At 39.7% G+C, this 19,367-nt stretch overlaps 1 protein-coding gene across 2 annotated transcripts in view; it reads left to right on the top strand.

Moving 5' to 3' along the window:
• LOC124153904 (disheveled-associated activator of morphogenesis 1) overlaps window positions 1-19,367 on the top strand; it is a 500,124-nt gene that overhangs the window by 465,698 nt on the left and 15,059 nt on the right. For both annotated transcript variants that reach the window (XM_046527301.1, XM_046527302.1), the window contains one exon: window positions 17,283-17,537. In XM_046527301.1, coding sequence (XP_046383257.1) covers window positions 17,493-17,537 — 45 coding nt within the window. In that variant the 5' untranslated portion in view covers window positions 17,283-17,492. The remainder of the gene's footprint in view (window positions 1-17,282; window positions 17,538-19,367) is intronic.

Raw genomic sequence — 19,367 nt, 5'->3', positions numbered from 1 at the left:
CTGGTGCAATATAATTTAAATCACGTTCCACAGATCGCGACGACCTTTCTCCTTCAAACTCATTCGGAGATAAGAATGCCCTCCGTAAAACACCATTATCTTTCCAAGACAGGTTTCTCTGTTCGTGGTCCATCGCCGGTCTTTCGCTTAACTGGTACACGAGTACGTCCTCTTGCGCCCCATCGCCGTAATATCGAAGGCCAACCCTCTTTTTACGGCTCTCAACGAATTGCTTCGGGGAAAGGTCAAAATAGTCCCGAATCGAGCCGTGGACTGCTACTTATTCTGAGAGAAAGTGGGAACAATCAAAGAGGATTCTGGACCCGTAAATCACTTCGAATCGAAAAACTCGTTAGAGATGGGTTTCTCGTATTGATCTCTGGATACCATAGGCAGAGATTCGAATATTGATGTTGCTTTTGATCGTCATTTTTTTACGGCAGTGATTCGATTTAAATTTTTTGCGTAAGGAGCACCACTATACTAGCCTAACCATTTTGTAGTACTCACCATGGGCTCTTTCTACATTTTTAAAAATTGCTATAGACTTAAGAGGGCAGAAACTTAGTTTTATGTGCGCATGTGAACAGAGAGGAAAAGTATTGACAATTTTCTAGAATTAATGAGTGAGGGGAGGAAACTTCCAGAGGATATAAAAGGGAGGCATAGGGTGTGAATGGAGCGTGTACTCAGGGCGGTGGGGATGCTGCAAGCCCTAATTAAGGGAAGGATGTTGGGTAAGCGGATAAGGGCGAGGAAGAGAACAGGGTTCAGGTTAGAATTAACGAGTTACGCCGGATTCAATGAGGAAATTCAATCCGGGAAAGGATGTAGAAGTGGGTAACTAGCAACTGTTTCCATGTTAACCGAGTTCCTTCAGCGGTCGATTACCCGTGCCGAAAAATATTCACCCTCTATTGATAAATCTTGCAGTTTATGTTTCATTTTTATTTAATGTAACTTAGGATGCAATATTGTATCGCATGTTGGTCCAATGGGATTAGCTTTTGGCTTCCCTGATCGAAGAGTATCGGGCCCCAATCCTGGTGATGCCTTTGGTATCTTCCCATACATAACCCCGGGAAAATAGCTTACCACTTTCCTTAATAAGTGATATTGGCACGCCTGCAGTTAATCTGAGTTTAGCTTTTCTCTCACCCATCAAAATATATTTCCACGTCTGTACATGATTCCGGGCTAGATACCTCAAAGATGTTTGGCAGGGGGTGAGATATTTTACATGCATTGACAAAGTTTTTGTGTTACTGCATCAAAAATTTTACAATCGTGAAAAATTGCAAGTATTTATTTCAATATGGAAAAATTCCCCTCCATCACGTTTGAATCTTCGGGTTTTATTCTTCTTGTCACGTCCAATACGCGCATGTAAAAATACATTTCTCTTTGGGTCCGCACCTGTGACCCATTGGCGCTTCTGATCCCGTACCCGTGGTCCGCATCATCGCCCCCTCCCCTGACCTTCCCGTCGCCTTCCCCTTTGAGCGCTGCCCGAGTGGAGCACCTATCCGCGGGTCACTCACCGTTAACTCTCGCATCCCAATCCCTCTTCTCCCCTCCCTTTCACGACCCAAACCCCCCTCCCCTCCGCGGACACCTATTACGTACTCAAACATGAATGCACGCATCAACGAAAATGTTCCAAGCGCGCACCTTAAAGTAATTCATCAAAGAACGAGGCTCCCTCCCAGAAGTCCAAGGAAATTCGAGCGATAGTCCAATACGTATGGAAATCGAACTTTTTACTACATTGTAATTAATCATTTTCCATGATAATGTATTAACAAAAAATGGTAATTACCACATTTTTATATATAACTCCACTAACAACTATACTATGTCATTTTCAATTTGGAAATAACATAGTGTCAACACCACGGTCGGTAGTGGACTAATAAAATAATGGGTGGAAATTACAATTTGTTGTTTATAGCTTATCCTGGATACATAGTAATTCCACCACGTACACTCTGAAACGATTTCAAATGTTTCTTCCTTTGAAACGCTAATTGCATTTAAAATATCCCTGATTTTTTGTGAGAAACGATGGTGAGATTTTCATACTTGATTAGCTGTCAGGGTGGCAGTCGCTATGGTGTTAATAGCTCATGTATTCTTTATGGGGGCCGTGTCCGTATTCCAGTGCGATTGGTTCGCTAGAATAGGTGGGTCACTCGAGTTTTTCCCGTCTTTGATGATGCTTCACTCGCCAGTCTGTAGCCCGGAGGCGTCTCTGCGTTCAACGTGAGGTCACGGTGCCATTAGTCCCCCATTGGAAAGTGCTATTCCACATTTTCGAACTTCCGATGCCCATGAGTGAGTCATCTCTGTCATAAAGTTTGTGGCTATTTATTTAGCGCGCTCATATATTGCTCATAATTTGGCCAGCGAGCTCATAAAGTGGCTAGTCTGTAACTAGTATGAAATATACGAGTAAACCAGAATATATCTTCCGGCTCAGTTGTGCGGAAGGTAAAGATTTTTGAAAATACAAACGGTACTGGATGCAATGTTTTGTATTGTGTAATTACTCTATCATTGCTCAGTAAGAGCCGGAGGTTTTCCTCAATTACGAAGTGTTTCTTTATGTGCCGTGCGTAGTTGTTTCGAATTATGATATTAGTTCATTTGCAGTATTGCTCTCGTTTGTGCGTTTCTTACCTTAATTACTGGTTAGAAATAAACTTTTTGAAGCTGTTACTACATGAAGAAGCCAGCCTCATGTACCAACGACGACCAATTTTCCACGGTTTGGTATACCATGGCAGTCGAATATCCTAAACTAATTGCTGGAATAAACGATAAAATAAAGTAAGATATAATGCGCGTTTTGTGTATGTTTTGCAGTAATGGCGGTCGATTCTTTTTTTAATATATTTTGTTCATAATCATATCCGTAATTAAAATAATTCGGTAAAAATAATTCAAATGCAACATCCCAGAGCATTGAAATCTCCAGAGGATAAGTTATCTGCCGACTTCTCCATCGTATAACCGCCTTCGCTTCCCTTCTCCGAGTCTTTTTCCCTGCTTCACTTGCATAAAAAGGGATTAGATAGGAAAATAAAAATGATATGGTAGCACTTCAACTGCTTATCGTGATAATTATTTGAAATTATACCAACTACTCTGCAATGAGCATTTTGCTCATCATATTTGGAAATTTGTTTCAATATTCCTCAATTAAAACCTCCGTTTTTATCATTTCATACATCTCAATTATTTATTTCCTTCAACGTTCCCAACATGTTTCCCCACAATGTGCCCCATCACATTTTCTGTATGTTGCGAAGTACTCTTGTGAAATGACGAAGGGTTGGTACCCAAAAATTATTTTAAAAATGAAATATAGCAATCTGATAAGCGATGGGTATTATTAATTCCTCGGATTTTCTAGTATTAATGAATAAAACTGTTGCATAAGTAGGAATAAGGTGATTTTAAGATAACTTAGATATAATGGAACAACTTTGTGATAATTTTTTCGCCTAAATCTTAATAAAAATACTGGATTTTAGAGCTAAAACTCGTTAAGTCATATGCAAATCATTCACTGGGTATTTGCCCGAGTTACATTTATCATTATAGCTAAAATTACGTTTAAACTAAACCTAATAGAATATCTTATTTTCACTGTCGTGTGTATAAAAACTAATTCATTAAAGCTGAATTTTGACTCATTTTGTGCCTCTTTTTTCGATTTGGCGAAAAATTTCCTTTGGCACAATATTTTCCTAAATCGTCATGCAATTGTTAAACATGCAATTCATCTCTTATTTCATCCCTCTCAAACCTGGGGTAACCTCACCGTGGATCCTAAACGTATATCTTTCATGTCTTTGCGTGCTTCCACGATTTGATGAAGTGAGGATATGCGTGCTGCAATGCAACGGAGTTCAACTCCTGTCATTATCCATGATAGCCGTGCATTTATAAAAGTGGACCAGTGCTCGGGAAATTTTCCTTGTAATAGTATAAGCAAACGTTGTCGATGTAATATTCTTCCGCTCCACAAGGGAACCATGGCGATGAAATTATCTTTTATTTTTCCGCAGAATTGGAGTTACGGGCACGGTCGTCCGCAGTTTCTTTAATGGTTCTGATCTACTTTTCAATATAATTCTCCCACTTGAGCTCGATGGGGTTATAATTGAAGAAAAACCTTTTGAAGAGTTTTTCAAGGAAAAAGTATGCAATACCTTTGGCTTTTACTAAGTGGAACCAAGAGGTGTAGAATGAGTCAGACTATTTATGAGTTTAAATTGACCTAAGACCCTGGCGCCACGGGTAGAGTTCAGCTTTTGCTTGTACTAATAACCGCGTAAGTTTTGCTCAGTAATAAAATGATGGCTGTGCGAATCACGGAAATGGTATTTTCATCAGGAAAGTCTGAAAAAATTTGCCAAAAGGATTCTTATCTCGTTATTAGAGGCATTTATTCCTTTTGGGGACTTTTTCTATTGGCAATGTGTTGAATCGAAAATACATAGTTAAAATCAATCGATGGAATTCGACATCGTTGATGGGCATTTAAAAGTCAAATACCTGTACGATTAATACTAATTTCTTTCAATTCTCTTTATCGTCGGTAATTGATGGTCGATATTCTCCAATTTCCGAAGTAGAATGGTTGTCGAGTATTGTCTGTATTGTCATTTATCTAAAAATGATATTGGTTGATCATTACCGTGCGTGTTCAAACCATTGGAAATCGTTGTATATTGCACATACACAGTCTGGAAGAGAATAAGTTATCAGCCATGCGTCGAAATTTTTTTAGTACCGCCTTGACGCCTAATTGACTGTTAAAATGAATACAGTGGTTGCCCTTGTCGACATCGGAAGTCACGATCATATTATCACTGACCAAAACCATTGATCTTGGATCTATCCAACAATAAATTCAACCGTGTTGTTTGGGAAATATTTTTCCGGTCTCCGTGGCAGCGGGAATTAGTCCTAGCCTGATATTCCGAAGGTCGCGGTTTCGAGTCCCGCCTGGATATCCAGGGCATTGGTGTTTTTATATGTGTTGTTTGTTTATCTGTAAATGTCTTATATTGAATTGCTTCTAATTGGGGGCACCTGTAAGAAATATAAAAATTATTTTTGGCCGGCCTCGGTGGCTGTGGGGGGGAGTCCTCGCCTACCAATCCGTAGGTTGCGGGTTCGAATCCCGCCTGGGTACGTGGTCCCCATCCAGGGCACGGATGTTTGTGATGTTCTATTGTATTAATGTTGCAACCCCCGTTGTAAAGGCCATTATGTGCTGTTTACGGAGAAGTGGGAAATAAATAGACATTTCGTCGCGGGAATAGACGTTGAACGGCTCAAAAGGGAAAGGTGAAAGGGATATGGAGAGCATGGGTGTGGAGTGAAGTAGGCCGCTCTAAGGAATGAGATAAGAGGAGGAGCTGCTACGTGCGGACGCTGTCCTCGTGTGGTCCGCGTGGGAATCCTCCGTGAGGAGAGAAAGTCTGAGGGAAATGGCAATTTCTAGGCGAGACATCATAGAGGTGTTCCGTGGGTATCTGCTAGATGTCGTCCAGTGTTGACTGTCACTATAAATAACCAGAAGGTGGAAGCGAAGCGAAGCGAAGCGAAAATTGTCCAGAGCCATCTATACATATGCCGCTGCTGCAATCCTTAATGAGGCCGCTCCGTAATTACGTGATTTATAAGCAAATCGTACTTCTAAAATATTTTCCTTGGGTTTCCTTGTGAAAGTAAGCAATCTTAATATCTGTACTTCTCTCTATCATTTTCAAGATAACTGCTGCGTGGAGAAATTTTTGGCTCAAAGTTTTATTCATTAATCTTGGGATGTCGTTTGGATAGTATTTCTACATTGTGTGAGGAAACTGTGGACGTTTAAATTGATTCTGTGTTCTAGCCAGCCCCATGACACTTCCTATCCCACTCCATTGGGAACCCATGGTCTTTTATTGAAGTCGTTTCCTCAACCTGCCGCACGTTTGCCGGGGCGACGCCACGTATTCTGGAGGGCAAGAATTAGCGGGTAAGTTAATTTCCGTATTGTTGAGCGCATACTACAGGTGAGTGGAAATAGTCATTTTTGTAATTAATTAAGATTTATTTTTCATTTATTTTCGAATGTTAGTCTTCTGCATTATTTCCTTACTGTTCTACATTAATATTTCGTGGATATATATCGCGGATTTACTGAAAAAAGGAAAATGCCGTGGACGTGTGTGGTACCGCGTTGCACCACTGGTTATGGCCACAAGACTTCGGGGATTTCGCTTTTTAGAGTCCCTAAGGATCCTGAGAAGCGATGAAATAACTGTACGATTCCTTTTTTTGGTGTGCTAAAGCTCCAAAATTTATACATATTTTAAATTACAGGTTCTGCTGTTCCAGTGGTCAGTGTCATTCACAGTGGAGGAATGAAGTAACACTGAGAAAATGCAAGATGTACGACGGCTCTCATCATTCTCTCTTAGTAAATTGAATCTATTTTAATGGAAATGTTGGAATATGTGTACTTAAAATTTATTTTTAATGAGATTATTTTGCATTGATTGTATAAATAATTTCAGTTTCAACAGTGTAATCATTCTGGAAATGTAGATTTGATGTGTGTGTACATTATATACGTTGGAAAAATGTGAATCGTTTTCATTCTTAATACCTCTTTCGATGATTTCTTTTAATGCAGCTGTTATCGATGGTGCGAGCAACTCTCATGAAAAGTACATTTACCGCGTATTAGAAGTATTAGCCTGTGGTTTCTGTCGTACCACTCATCTTATTTTTGGGCGAGGGATAATATTTCAGATTTTCCAGCACCTGAAAGTGATCAGACATCCGCAAATCCCTCGGATTATATCCATTGCACTGTTTTCGTGGAAGTTTATTCGGAAATTATTTGCAAAATCTCTTTCGTTCTTATCTTTCATATGGTATTTTACTTCCTTAAATCTCAAATTATTCCTTTGGTGAGTAGGCAAGCATCGTTATAAAATAGCCTTTAACGGTAATAATGGTACTTCCGGAAATTATTCACCCTGTTCAACGATTAAATATGCCTATTCTATACCCGCAAAACGTCCCTAGGATAGAATCGTTTTTTTAGGTTTGCTGTGCCCTGCCATTATTATTATCACTTGATCGAGACTCAGGAGATTAAAAACATTAACATACGTCACTTCATAAGAAGTATTTCACTTCGGCCTTGGTAAGAAGCCGTTTGCGTTTCTGATATTATATTTGTTAATAGTGTTTGAAAGCAAGGAATAACATCTATATTCTTATAAGGCCGTGGAAACATGCCGATGGGCTCAGAGGCAATGGTGCGTACGTAGCTTCTATGACAACTTATATTAACGTTTACCACAAGATAGCTATAAATAATTATTTCCTTAAAAATACCTTTCCTCACTACATAAGGTTTTAACTGATGACAATCTTTCGTTATGGCTGTAACTGATTTTACAAAGGTATGGAAGCAGACGAAGCTGAAATCCAACGCCTTCCATTTGATTAATACTCACGTATGAGAACGATTTCTAGGTATTTTTCGCTATAAGATGTTAAGTGCATATAAACTTGTTAACTAGTAACCACTGTCGATGTGTTTATATTCATTTTTGCCATAAATTAGTTCATAATTACTGAAGTATCGTATACAGATACGTAGGAAACTTGCCCTTCAGGATAGGTGGCGCCCCTACCGGCCTCAACGGGAAACGGCTTCATTAAATGACCATGCCTGGACGGAGAGTGTCCAGACCTTCTCATATTCTAAGACCGTGGTTCTAGCCATTAGGGGTGACTAGCCACTGTTTTCGTGCCGATTAAATAAGAAAAAAACAAATGTTGAAAATTTGAAAATTCGAAAAAAATAACGGTCGATCATAACACCCACATTTTCAGTTATATTCCGTTTCAGAAAACTATCGTCACAGTGAAATTCGACGTAAAGGTGGAGATGTTCTGTGGGTATCTGTTAGGTGTCGTCCAGTGTTGAATGTCACGATAAATAACAAGAAGGTGGAAGCGAAGGTAAACATTTCCGAGGAGTGGCGAAGATTGTCCAGACACATCTATATGCCGCTGCAGCTATCCTTAATGAGGCCGCTTCGTAATTACGTGATTTATACGCAAACCATGCTTCTAAAATATTTTCATAGGTTTTAGCTCTGAAAGGAAGCAGTCTTAATACCTGTACTTTTCTCAATTATTTTCGGGATAACTGCTGCGTTTACTCCGCGTTTTTTTGGGGCGTCGTTAGGATGGTACTACAAAATAGTATCAGGAGACGGAAGAAGTTCAAATTGATTTTGTGTCCCGACCATTTTAGGTAGCCAACCATTGGTGTCGTTCCGATTAAAAAAGTAAAACCAAATGTTAAAAAATTAGAATTACGAAAGATTGAAAAATAACGGTTTTCTTAAGGGGACTGGATACCACGCCAGAAATGTGCCGTTGCAGCAAGCTACCATTTAGGTCGCTAGGGGGCCATTTTTGCAAGTAACGTGGAACTGTTTCCACTAAAAAACATAGGATATATGTAGCCTTGGTTTGTATGTCTTCACAGTTGCACACGTAAAAACCTATTAGGAGAAATAAATTGTAAACTTCCCAAAAAAATCGCCTTTTTCTCGTGAGAATTACTCCGCTCCAAATTGAGACTCAGAGATGATCAAACATTTGAGTCAAGGCTGCGTCTTTCATAATTTCAAATATATATACCGATAGAACGTGCATGCAACCAGATTCGCGTTATGTTCTTGAGCGTGATGGATGTTTTGGCCTTTCTACGGCTCAACGTCTATCACAGCGCTGGCGGGGACCTGGCGCTGTCGTCTTCCAGAGAAGGATCCCCCCACCTCCACTTCCCCTCTCTTTGGCGGTCTCTCTCCTTCCCCTCTCTCTCCCCCACTTCCAATCCCTTGCCTTCTTTCCCCTCACACTGCTCCACTACGTCGGGCGTCATATTCGGAGAAAAAAAAATATTTTGTTTCGGGAGGCTGGAGAGTTCAAGCGTGCTATGAGAGCAAGATACACCTGTGTTTTTCGGCGGGTCAGTGTCGAGATTGATTGTGGACAGCAGATTATGGAAAAACCAACTCCTTACCTGAAGTGGAGATATCGTAAGTGTTATCAGCCAAAGAAGAGGAAATATCACCCTCCAAAACCTAAGGAAGCAGGTAATGTCACAATGAAATTCAATTCATTTTGCGTTTAAAAAATGACTCTCTTGTATTAATAGTGTACCAATTATTTAAGCTTCAAGAAAAATAACGAGAATAAAAATTCCTTCCTTTGCCTAAAGCCTTATTACACATTTATGTTGTAGCAGTTGAAACCGGAGGCGTTCATTCCGAAGAATCATCGCCATTGGGTTCCGGAACAGGTGTAGTGGAAAGGTAAATATTGCTGCAAAATAATTACATTAAATCTTATACCTACGATTTAGTTGATAATAGTTCAGAAATATTCAATGGAGCGCTAATTGCTAATTATAATTAACGTGTAAATTACATCACCGTCAGCAAATTCGTTTTCTCAAAATTCGTTTTTTCCCCTTAGGCCATCATCACCTCAGCCTGGATGCAGCAATTGGCATGGTGGAGAAATGGACCCTAAGGAACAGGATGAATATCGACGAGCTGAGCAATCAGACGTAGACGATTGCCTTCTCAGAGTTGAGGATCATTTGGAAAAAACGGATAGGTAATTGCAATAAGACTTTGGTGGATTTGTTGATTCGGTTAGGTTGAATTACTCGGAACATAATTTTGAATACGCAAACTCACAGAATTGAAAAACGCATTTTAATATAGTTCACCGTCTCCTATTTTGTACGCCCCTAGTTTAATATATAATGTCGCCAACAATCCTGTAGAGTCATACAACTCTTACGTAGCTAATGTGCATAAAATATTTGTTCATTAGAAGCTCTATGCATTCATTTTCTTTCGATATTTTAGTTGGAAGTTAATTTTAAAACTTGAATATTTAACATATTTTTATCGTGAAATCATTCACGATCAAACAACATCGCTCTCAAGTAATGAAATCCTCTTTATTACAGGTGATGGTGATAGTAGCATAATGCAAAGGCTGTCTAGGGAAATGCCATATGGGCAGCAGTTACCAGTGCAAAAAGTAGTATGCGTCAACCACCTACTTAGAAATTACAGCAGTAGACTGCAAGATATTGCACGACGGCCAAGAAATTCAAAAGGGGCAGTGCCCGTTGGGCACAGGAGAACAATAAACAATAACTTGAAAAGATTGAGGGTAGCTGTGAGTGGGGCAATCTCCTTCAGAGCGAAAATGGCTGGGTCGGAAAGGGTCAAACTCCTACAGAAGGACATAGAGCAAGGATCGAATCATGTTTTTGGTGACCATAATAAATGTGACAAATATTATTGCAAAGGGCCCAAAGAAGGAGAGGAAAACTTGGTCCCTCATTTCATTAATTGCGGCATATGGGAGGATATCACCTATGCCAACAGTCTATTATCTCGTCACTCCGCTAGTTTGATATATAACGTGGCAAACAATCTTACGGAGTCCTACAACTCTTATGTAGCTAAGTACGTAGGAGGGAAAAGGTTAAATTTATGTTTAAGGGGGGCCTATGAAACTAGGTGTGCCATTGCATCGGTAGCCTTCAATGTGAAAGATGATGTACATGGCATAATTCATAAAGGACTGACGAGCAAGAGCCCAGGAGAATGCCCAAAAAAATTCTGTTTCCTCCAAAAAGAATAGGGAGTACATAAGAAAGCGACGACTGGAATTCTCTGAAACTTCAAAAAAGAAACGTCTGCGAATTGAGGGACCAGACAAACATTATGGGCTTGTTCCTGATGTACAAAGTGACATCGCATTGGCCAGCCAAGATTCCATGAATAATTTCCTATCATCACTAAAAATGGATAAAACCTCAAGGGAAAAGTTGGAGAGGGAAACACGAGAGCAAATGCTCAATGCGACGTGGCAGGCGGAAATGTGGAAAAGGTTGACGGCCTCTTTCTTTGGCCGTATTTGCAATTTAAGGCCCACAACATCTAGGGAGAAAGTGGCAGACGATATTTTGTTTCCTTCCTTCAGAGGAAACAAGGCTACAGATTGGGGAAATGCTAACGAAAAATCTGCCATCAGGGAACATGAGTCTTCAATCAAATATAAAGTTTTACCCGCAGGTCTCTTTGTTGATGACAAATTACCTTTTTTGGCTGCTAGTCCTGATGGGGTAATATCTGATGGTGAAGGCTTGGTTGAAATCAAGTGCCCCTATAATTGTAGGGATATTACTCCTGAGAACGGAGTTAAAAATAAAAGAGCTACCTTCATGGAAGTGAAAGAAGGAAAATATAAGTTACGCAGGAGAAACATATATTTTTATCAAGTACAGGGACAGCTGGAAATATGGGATAAAAAATATTGCGATTTTATTGTGTGGTCTCCTCATGGGATTATAATTGACAGAATTGACAGAAAGCAGTTTTGGGCCACAGCAATGGTGGATAAATTAAAAGAGTTTTACCTGAACATTATGTTGCCTAAAATATGCCAGAATACACCTGGTTACAATAAATAATTGTACCGGAGTTGATGTTTTTTAATCAATACTTTCCCTCAAATTTTTACCCTTCATTTCTCTTTGCACACCGGCCTCCTGGAGACTAAATATGGTAATATTTTATCCCTGTATATCGCGGTGCGGCCAACAGCAGCCTTCTGCCCCGGCCACTGGTTTTTCCTGGATTATCGCATATATATTATGGCATGGCTGAGTAAGACGCATTTTTCTTTTCTCGACCAATTTTATAAATTAATTAATATTGAAACAAATTTAAGTGCGACTTCCATTAGTGCTTACAATATGCAATACATACATCGAAATAATTAATAGCTTTCAGCCGCGCGAACCGCATTGTTTATCGAGTCACGCGCGCATCAAAAGTTTCCGGCTTCAGCCTTAAGGCCCTTTTACACGAGGTACGGAATTGCGCAGGTTAAAGCTGCATTAATTTCTAAAATGGCGCGGAATTGCGCGAATGCATGAACGAAATTAAAACAGTGGCTATTTTGCCGTCTCGCATCCACGCATTCTCGCATGTGTTCTAGCAATTCACCGCTTTACACGACGCAATTTTGATTGCGCCTTCGCACGTACGTCAGATTGCGCAATTCCGTGTACCGTGTAAAACGGCCTTTAGAGATGGGATTCTTTCAGGGTAATGAGATCGCAATACATGAAGTTCATCCACCTCTGAATAACCTTCACCAATTGTGAACCTAGTCGAAATTTTTCGTGCTGCGGCGCGACATTAATTTTCTCCGGGCATTTTCAAACGAGTAAGATAAAAAAATGAGGATATCATGACTCCTCAGCTTCAGTGCCGATTACAGCGCCACAGACTTCAAAGTTAAGAAAAAATTAATTTTGCATGATCCCAGGGGAATTGAGATTTAATAACTGTGTATGATTTTTTATAAATGTAATCATAAACACGTATATGTATCATATGAAATAGACCACTTGTAAAAGTTTTCGAATTTTAAGACATACTTTCACCTTTCATACTTGGAGTTGAAGCTTTCGAAATAGAGGTAATTTAGGATTCCTCCCAGCTGTACTAAAAATTATGCTGTCATTGCCATCATAGGAAAAAATTATAATTGAAGTGCGCAATAAAACGGAGTATTGAAGTAATATAAACGTGGATTTTGTGAAGGATTGCAACAACAAACCGTAGAGAGAAAAATGAAACTGCAATTAACGAAAGTGATACACGATTTCTCGCGTTCTCGTTTCGATTAATTATATTGTGCAATATTGGTTACCGGCGTGGAATAAGTCAAGTCATACGGTCTATTTTATTTTTATATTATAAATGAAAAACTGCAATCTTATTTACGATGCATTCATTGAGGTACAGGATGAATAGAAATGGGACACCGTAAAGAAAGCGAGCGGAATTCAATGTGGGAACTATCCAGAGAAAAAGAGACCGACCGAAGGGCTGATCAACTAAAGTAACACAAAAAACACAAAAAGAGTTTTTTGGGCCTCAAGAGTTTTTTTTGCAACACAAACAACTCCGTGGGGTCTGCATAGGTTATCCGAGATCCCGACAGCCAGCAGACCGAAATCTGACACCGCAGAAGGGGAGTTCAGACCCTCTCCCCAACCATGAATTTTTCTTCGCTCTCGAGTCCCCCTTCCACCCAGTCAACTTCCCCTCCAATTCAAACGCAGCGGTCGCTTTCGGAACTAAATGCCAGCGACCGTTGCAGCGGAGTTCTCCCGAAGTATCCTATCCCCTTAATACTTTCCACTTTGGTGCATGAATAGTATACTTTAGGTGAATAACGTTATGCGACACCACTGTTTCTGGTCCACGTTATGCGACACCAAGTTTCTGGTCAACGAATGTTGATATGTTACTATTAGGGTAGAAGAGATTAATTTTTGACCATATTTGATGATATGATTTTAAATGAAGCGATAAATACGACTATTAACTAAAATTTAATCAGTACCGCGGTGCACCGGTATTTTTAAAAAATTTACTCAGACACTTCCTATATCAAACTACAACACCATACAAACATAACGAATATACGCCGGAAAAAATGGAAGAAATAATTATAATTTTGAGGTGTTAAGGTGTGCATATGAGGTTAATTGCATACATTATAAATGGAATAAATTGTAGCGTTCCAACTTTGTTTACTCTTCTTCGTCATTATTCTGTCTCGCCTTTATGTTACCGCTGAATAGCCACTATATCTTCTTCTCTTTCTTTATTCATGAGATGCGCAGGCTAGGTCGGCGTGCCTCTTTTCAGTGGCAAGGTTGACCATAAAAAAGTTGGCGCGGCGCCCCGAGACTCTTTTATTTCGAGCGGTGAATGCATTCTCTGGTCGCCCCGCGAGATGAGAAGGCCAAGTGGAACCAGTCTGCGGAGCCGGAATGCGACGGCAGGTTGAAAGGTTAAGCACGCCTGGGACGATATGGGAATCCGTGCACGTGATGAATGAATTAATTCGCCGGCCGAGGAACGTTGCTTCGGAGTCACGTGCGGTTTCAGTTAATCGCCGGAGGCGGTGATGGGCGCCACTTGTTAACAGGCCACCTTCACCTGTTCTCCCTTAGCGGTCTTCGCTGCAGCAACAGTTGGCACACGCATTGTCCATCGATTCTCTTGTTCTCCTCCTTTTTCTCTCGTCATCTAATGTTGTCTGCTTAAGAATAAGAGTCTCTATATGTATGACAACATGTTGAGAATCGAGAAAAGTCGACGAATTCAAATTTTGGCATGAACAACCTGCTAAAGCAACGGAATTTTCGTAAGAGAATGTATCACTCCCGCTCAATGGGTCTATTTATTTATTTATTGCAGTCCAAAAACAGCACAAGGCCATTAAAAAGGACTCACAAGAGTGCATTTAGTGATTTTGAGAAGGCTATTTAATTTCTAAAATTATTATTTATTTAATAAGACCATCCATGTTTTTGTTTTTTTTTTTGAGGCGGCCAACTCCATTGAGGTTGGAATTTATTGTACTGCTGTAATCTTGGAATTTTCTGTGTATGGAATATACTAGTCTGAATTATTCCCTGCCTTAAACATACAAATTTTACCTAACCATTTTCTCGGAGTTGAAGTATTTTGCTTGAGGTGCAGGAACATGTTGGGAAGGGTTTACTTTATGGATGTGCCGTGTGATGATAAAAGGGATGGGATTTCCATCCCTCGAGCCATCATGGAAAATGATCGCGTGACACGGTCATTTTTCCGCTATCATTGGAGGGATCGCTTGAGCTGTCCCTAGAAAGGGATGGAATAAAGGATCGTGTGGTTCAGGCTTTAGGCTAAAAGTTAATATTGGGAGGGAGACCATCTTAAGCGTTGAGACGCAACAGTAAAATATACTAATTAAAACAAATCATCAACTTGTCACCAAAAAGACCTATAACTCCTTGTTTAGCGTCAAACTTCGTATTTCATATTTCCTTCGTTCGGCGGAGATCCTGCCCTCGCCAAATCATGCTTGATTCAGCCTCTGCTGCCCTCGCCAAATCATGCTTGATTCAGCCTCTGATACAAATTAATTAACTAGAAATTTACTACTTACAAGAATTGGATTGTTCGTCATTTACTCTTCAGTCATTTATACAGTCCCATTATGTGTGTCGCAATATGAAGCAGGCACCATCCAATCTTCCTCATACAAGCGTTCTCCGCAGTTGGAAAACCTCCTTGCTAAAAATGCGAATGTAATACCGAGATATACTAATTTTGAAGCTCGGTTAATGTTGTTCTAAATTATGCCAACTATTTTGAATATTTTCACGTATATTTTGTTGAGACGTTATAATTTTCTAGCACAGTAGCGGATACAGAAAGCACTCAAGGAGGTGGGGGGGCGCGAAAGATATTTTGATCTACCTATACTTTTATCGCAATGAAAAATAATCAAGTTACATGCAAAGTTTAATAAAGATTTATTATAACTGATTATCCACATACACAAGACAATTCTATCTTATGGCATAAAAAAGTTATGGTTCTGAAATTTTCGGCAATGAAGGCGGCCCCGCAAAGGGGGGGGGGGGGGGCAGGCGCGGCCCCTTAAATATGTATCCGCCACTGTTCTAGCTAGACTTTTGTCGTTTGTTTTTCATTAGGATGAGGAAAAAGATGCATTCATAACTGGCTGCCTTATCTTCTGCCTTATCTCTGTCGCTTCGTGTAAGCGGTGGTGTTTATGAATATTCTTCCCAAAATATGCCATTATCATCCTTGCCATTAGGGCCTTAATGAAATTCGACCCAAACTCATGCGGAAATTGTTTTTTTGTTAAGTTTTGGCTCTTTAGAAGACCTATTTCTTTCATCTCTCACATACGCGAGGAATAGTAGTATTAAAATAGCTCTGGAGAATTTTTACTTAGTTTTTATTTTTACTTAATTTTTACTTAAATGTTTTGCGATGTATCCATCTGAGTGTATCTTTATTTGAATATGTGATTGGGAGAAACCGTTTTATAACTACTACTCTTTATCAATGATGCTGATAATACCAACCGTCATCAGTGAGTTTCATCTATTTCGTAGAACACTTCGCGTCCTCTTTGCATCAACAATTTTCTATCACAACAATCCGTTATTTTTTCTTCTGTATTAATATCCACTAGAAACTTTAATCGCTGTTTTGGTCACGGGGATTCCGATTAGTGACGATAAATTAGAGATAAATAAGACCGAATCATCATTAATTCAGCTGTAGAAGGCGATTTCTTTTCTTTTTTTATTCTTATAGTGCATATTACTGTAATATTTAATATTCTCTATAATATTGTCATCTTGCTAGTCTCTCTTTCGAGATATGAACACGCTAAATAAATTGATAACATCAATATATTTAGATAAACAAAAATGGCGCTTAAGTCGGCTCAAACGGATGGAAATATTGTGGAGTACCTAAGAACTGAGGCCGTAGCCAGCGGGGTCAAGTGGTCCAAACCCCCCGAAAATTTTAGGTGGTATAATTTTATACAAACTTTCACTCCAAGTGGACTTTTCTCCAAATGAACCCATGCAAAAAAAACAATATGGATACGTACTTGTTACCACTTATTGTCAACATTTGTATACGCATTGTCACGCTACATCCGTGTATTAATGTTTTTGCATATAAATTATGATATCCATAAGTTTTTCTGGAGGATAGGGGTGCTTTTGGGGTATGTATTTGCGGATTTTCAATCGGAGGATTTACAATTAAGATACAGTGGTGGATACAGAAATATTCAAGGGGGCGCAAAATATGTCTCGAGTAGTCTTTACTTTTATCGTAATAAATAATAATGAAGCCATATGCAAAGTTTAATGAAGATTTATTTAAACTGATTATACACATGTACAAGACAGTGAAATCTTATGATGCAAAAAAATTTACAATTGTGGTTCTGCAATGTTCGGCAATGCGAGCGGACCCGTTAGGGGGGGGAACCCTAAGACCTCCCCCTCTCCTCGCTCTCAATTGAAGGATCCAAACTGTGAAAGCAAAAATTATAAGCAATATCTAAAAAATTGAGAATTAATTATTTGCACGTAATCGCGTAATCACGGTGGGAAACCTCTTTCAGGAAATCTTTGTCTTATCCTTATCGCCTCGCAAATGTTACTTCCTCCTTCACTAAGCTTTTGATCTACTTTGCTTCATTGTTTTTTCAGTTAATTATCTCACGATTTTGTTCCTTGATTGCAGGTGGTGCCAAAGGAGTGTCCACTAAGCCTGAACCTGGCTGCCTTATTACCGAGGCTCCCAGACCTGGGGTCGCTCTCCCAGCGTTTGGCCGGCGCGCTGCCCACTTCCCTGCGCCGACCGCGGCGCGCGACTTCCGCCGAGCCAGGGGACACCAAAGACGCCGCCACGGCGCCCAACAACACCAAGCCACTGCACAAGCGGGCCTCCAACATGCCGGGGCTCCGGGGTCGGCGCGGGTGGTGCGCCTGCTTCCAGGTGAGGAGATCGCGGTCAATTTAGGCGGGGAGAAGAGTGGGAAAGATGTCACTGTAGCTTTAGTTTGTCAGAGTAGCTCGATGCTGCTCTTACATGGTAATCTCATATACACACACTGGCGAGCAAGTTGAGTACCAAACGTTTTTAATTAGATGTATAAGATGCTCGTTATCACTAGAAGTGCTTAGTTTCAGCCAGGGGGGGTCCGGACCCTCCCCGAAGTATAAAAACACAATTATTGTCCTTCATAAAAGAAAACAAAATATTGAAAAATCAGGAATTTACAAAATGTTTCTTTAATAAATTAAGTTTTTTCGATTATGAAAAGTGCTAAAATTAGTTTGAAACCCATTACTTAGTGCCCGGTTTTTCAAAAATTTTCCCCCCTGGTTTTGGACCCCCCCCCCCCCCCCCCCAAACGAAATTCCTGGCTACGCCACTGCTTAGTTTGTACTATGGCGAATTTAATTCCCATTTAACCTATGGTATTGTTTTCTGGGGCTCCTCGCCAAACCTTTCTTCTCAAGAAAGAGTTAGCACCTCTGAAAAGTTTTCAAATTGCCAAGTTGAAAGACTTCAGATTTTTCTAATATGAGATGATGGTGAATATTACAGAACTTTTCTCAGGATACCCACTGGATCAGTATTTCTGCAAATCCTCATGAGTTTTGTTTGAATATCATCTTAACATCTACAGGGTTCAAGATTCCAGCTTTTTGTTTACAGTAGCTGATGAATTATACATGCCTTAGTACTATCAGTCCTTGCCGGTACTCTAATTGATGACTTGATGAATACCAGACTACTTAGTAGTTCATATTATCTATTTCCATCCCTTTTCCTTATGTATGCAGTGACATTCAAATTGCCCAAGCCCCCTTCCTCCCTCCACCCTTTTCTCCCCTATTCTGATCCTGGCTATTGTCATTGGCCTCCATCAATTTCTGAAAATTTCTGACTACTTTCTGGCACCCTCCTTCAACTCACCTCTGTTTTTTTGTGCGGGAAATTTTCCTTTCTTGTTCCCCCATTTGTGGATAGGAGGACATACAAATGCTTACTGTCATTCCCTGAGAATCACATTAGAATGCTCTATGCCTTGGTTCACAAAAATAAGTCAATAGAGCTGTACTGAGTTATAGTAATTTTGTCATATTTATCTTTTTTGGAATATTAATTATTTTCTAAGTAAGTTTATTTATTTTCATTGTTAGCTCAGGTATCAGCATCTGTATCCTACTATGCAGGGGCAGATCCAGGATTTTTGCTGGGGGGAGGAGGGCACAAGGGTCTGACAGGCAAACAATCTTCTCATACTTCAGATTAAAAACAAGATACAACAATTACTGTATAAAATATTCTCTGTATTTTAATATAAAAGGTAGTAATATGAAATTAAATCATTGAAGCTTCATAGTACACAAAAAATGAACATTATGATAACTTTATAAAAAAATTTGACTAATTATTAAGCATCTGGGAGGGGGGGGACGTGCCCCTCCTGTTCCATCCCCCTAAATCCACCTATGCTACAATGGAAATCCTCATCTAGTTACTACATAATATTTCACAGTTACCTTCCTGGTACAGTTTTGATGTAAGCATTGGATTTCTGTTTCTTGATTAATGCTGTCATGGCTCAAGTAGCCATTACAAGTTATTTATGGTGTATATGACATAGAATGTTCAACTAAACCTAAATTTTGCAAAATTTTCTAAGGAATGAAGAATTCACAAAAAGTCAGACCTAAAAATAACATCCAAGTACACCCATTTCAACTTGAGCATGCTGTTGGATTTCTGATTAGCATTTAAGTTCTTCTGTCACAC

The sequence above is a fragment of the Ischnura elegans genome, chromosome 2 (genome assembly GCF_921293095.1).
Source record: "Ischnura elegans chromosome 2, ioIscEleg1.1, whole genome shotgun sequence".
Classification (NCBI taxonomy): domain Eukaryota; kingdom Metazoa; phylum Arthropoda; class Insecta; order Odonata; family Coenagrionidae; genus Ischnura; species Ischnura elegans.
This window is presented reverse-complemented; position numbering and strand designations above follow the sequence as displayed.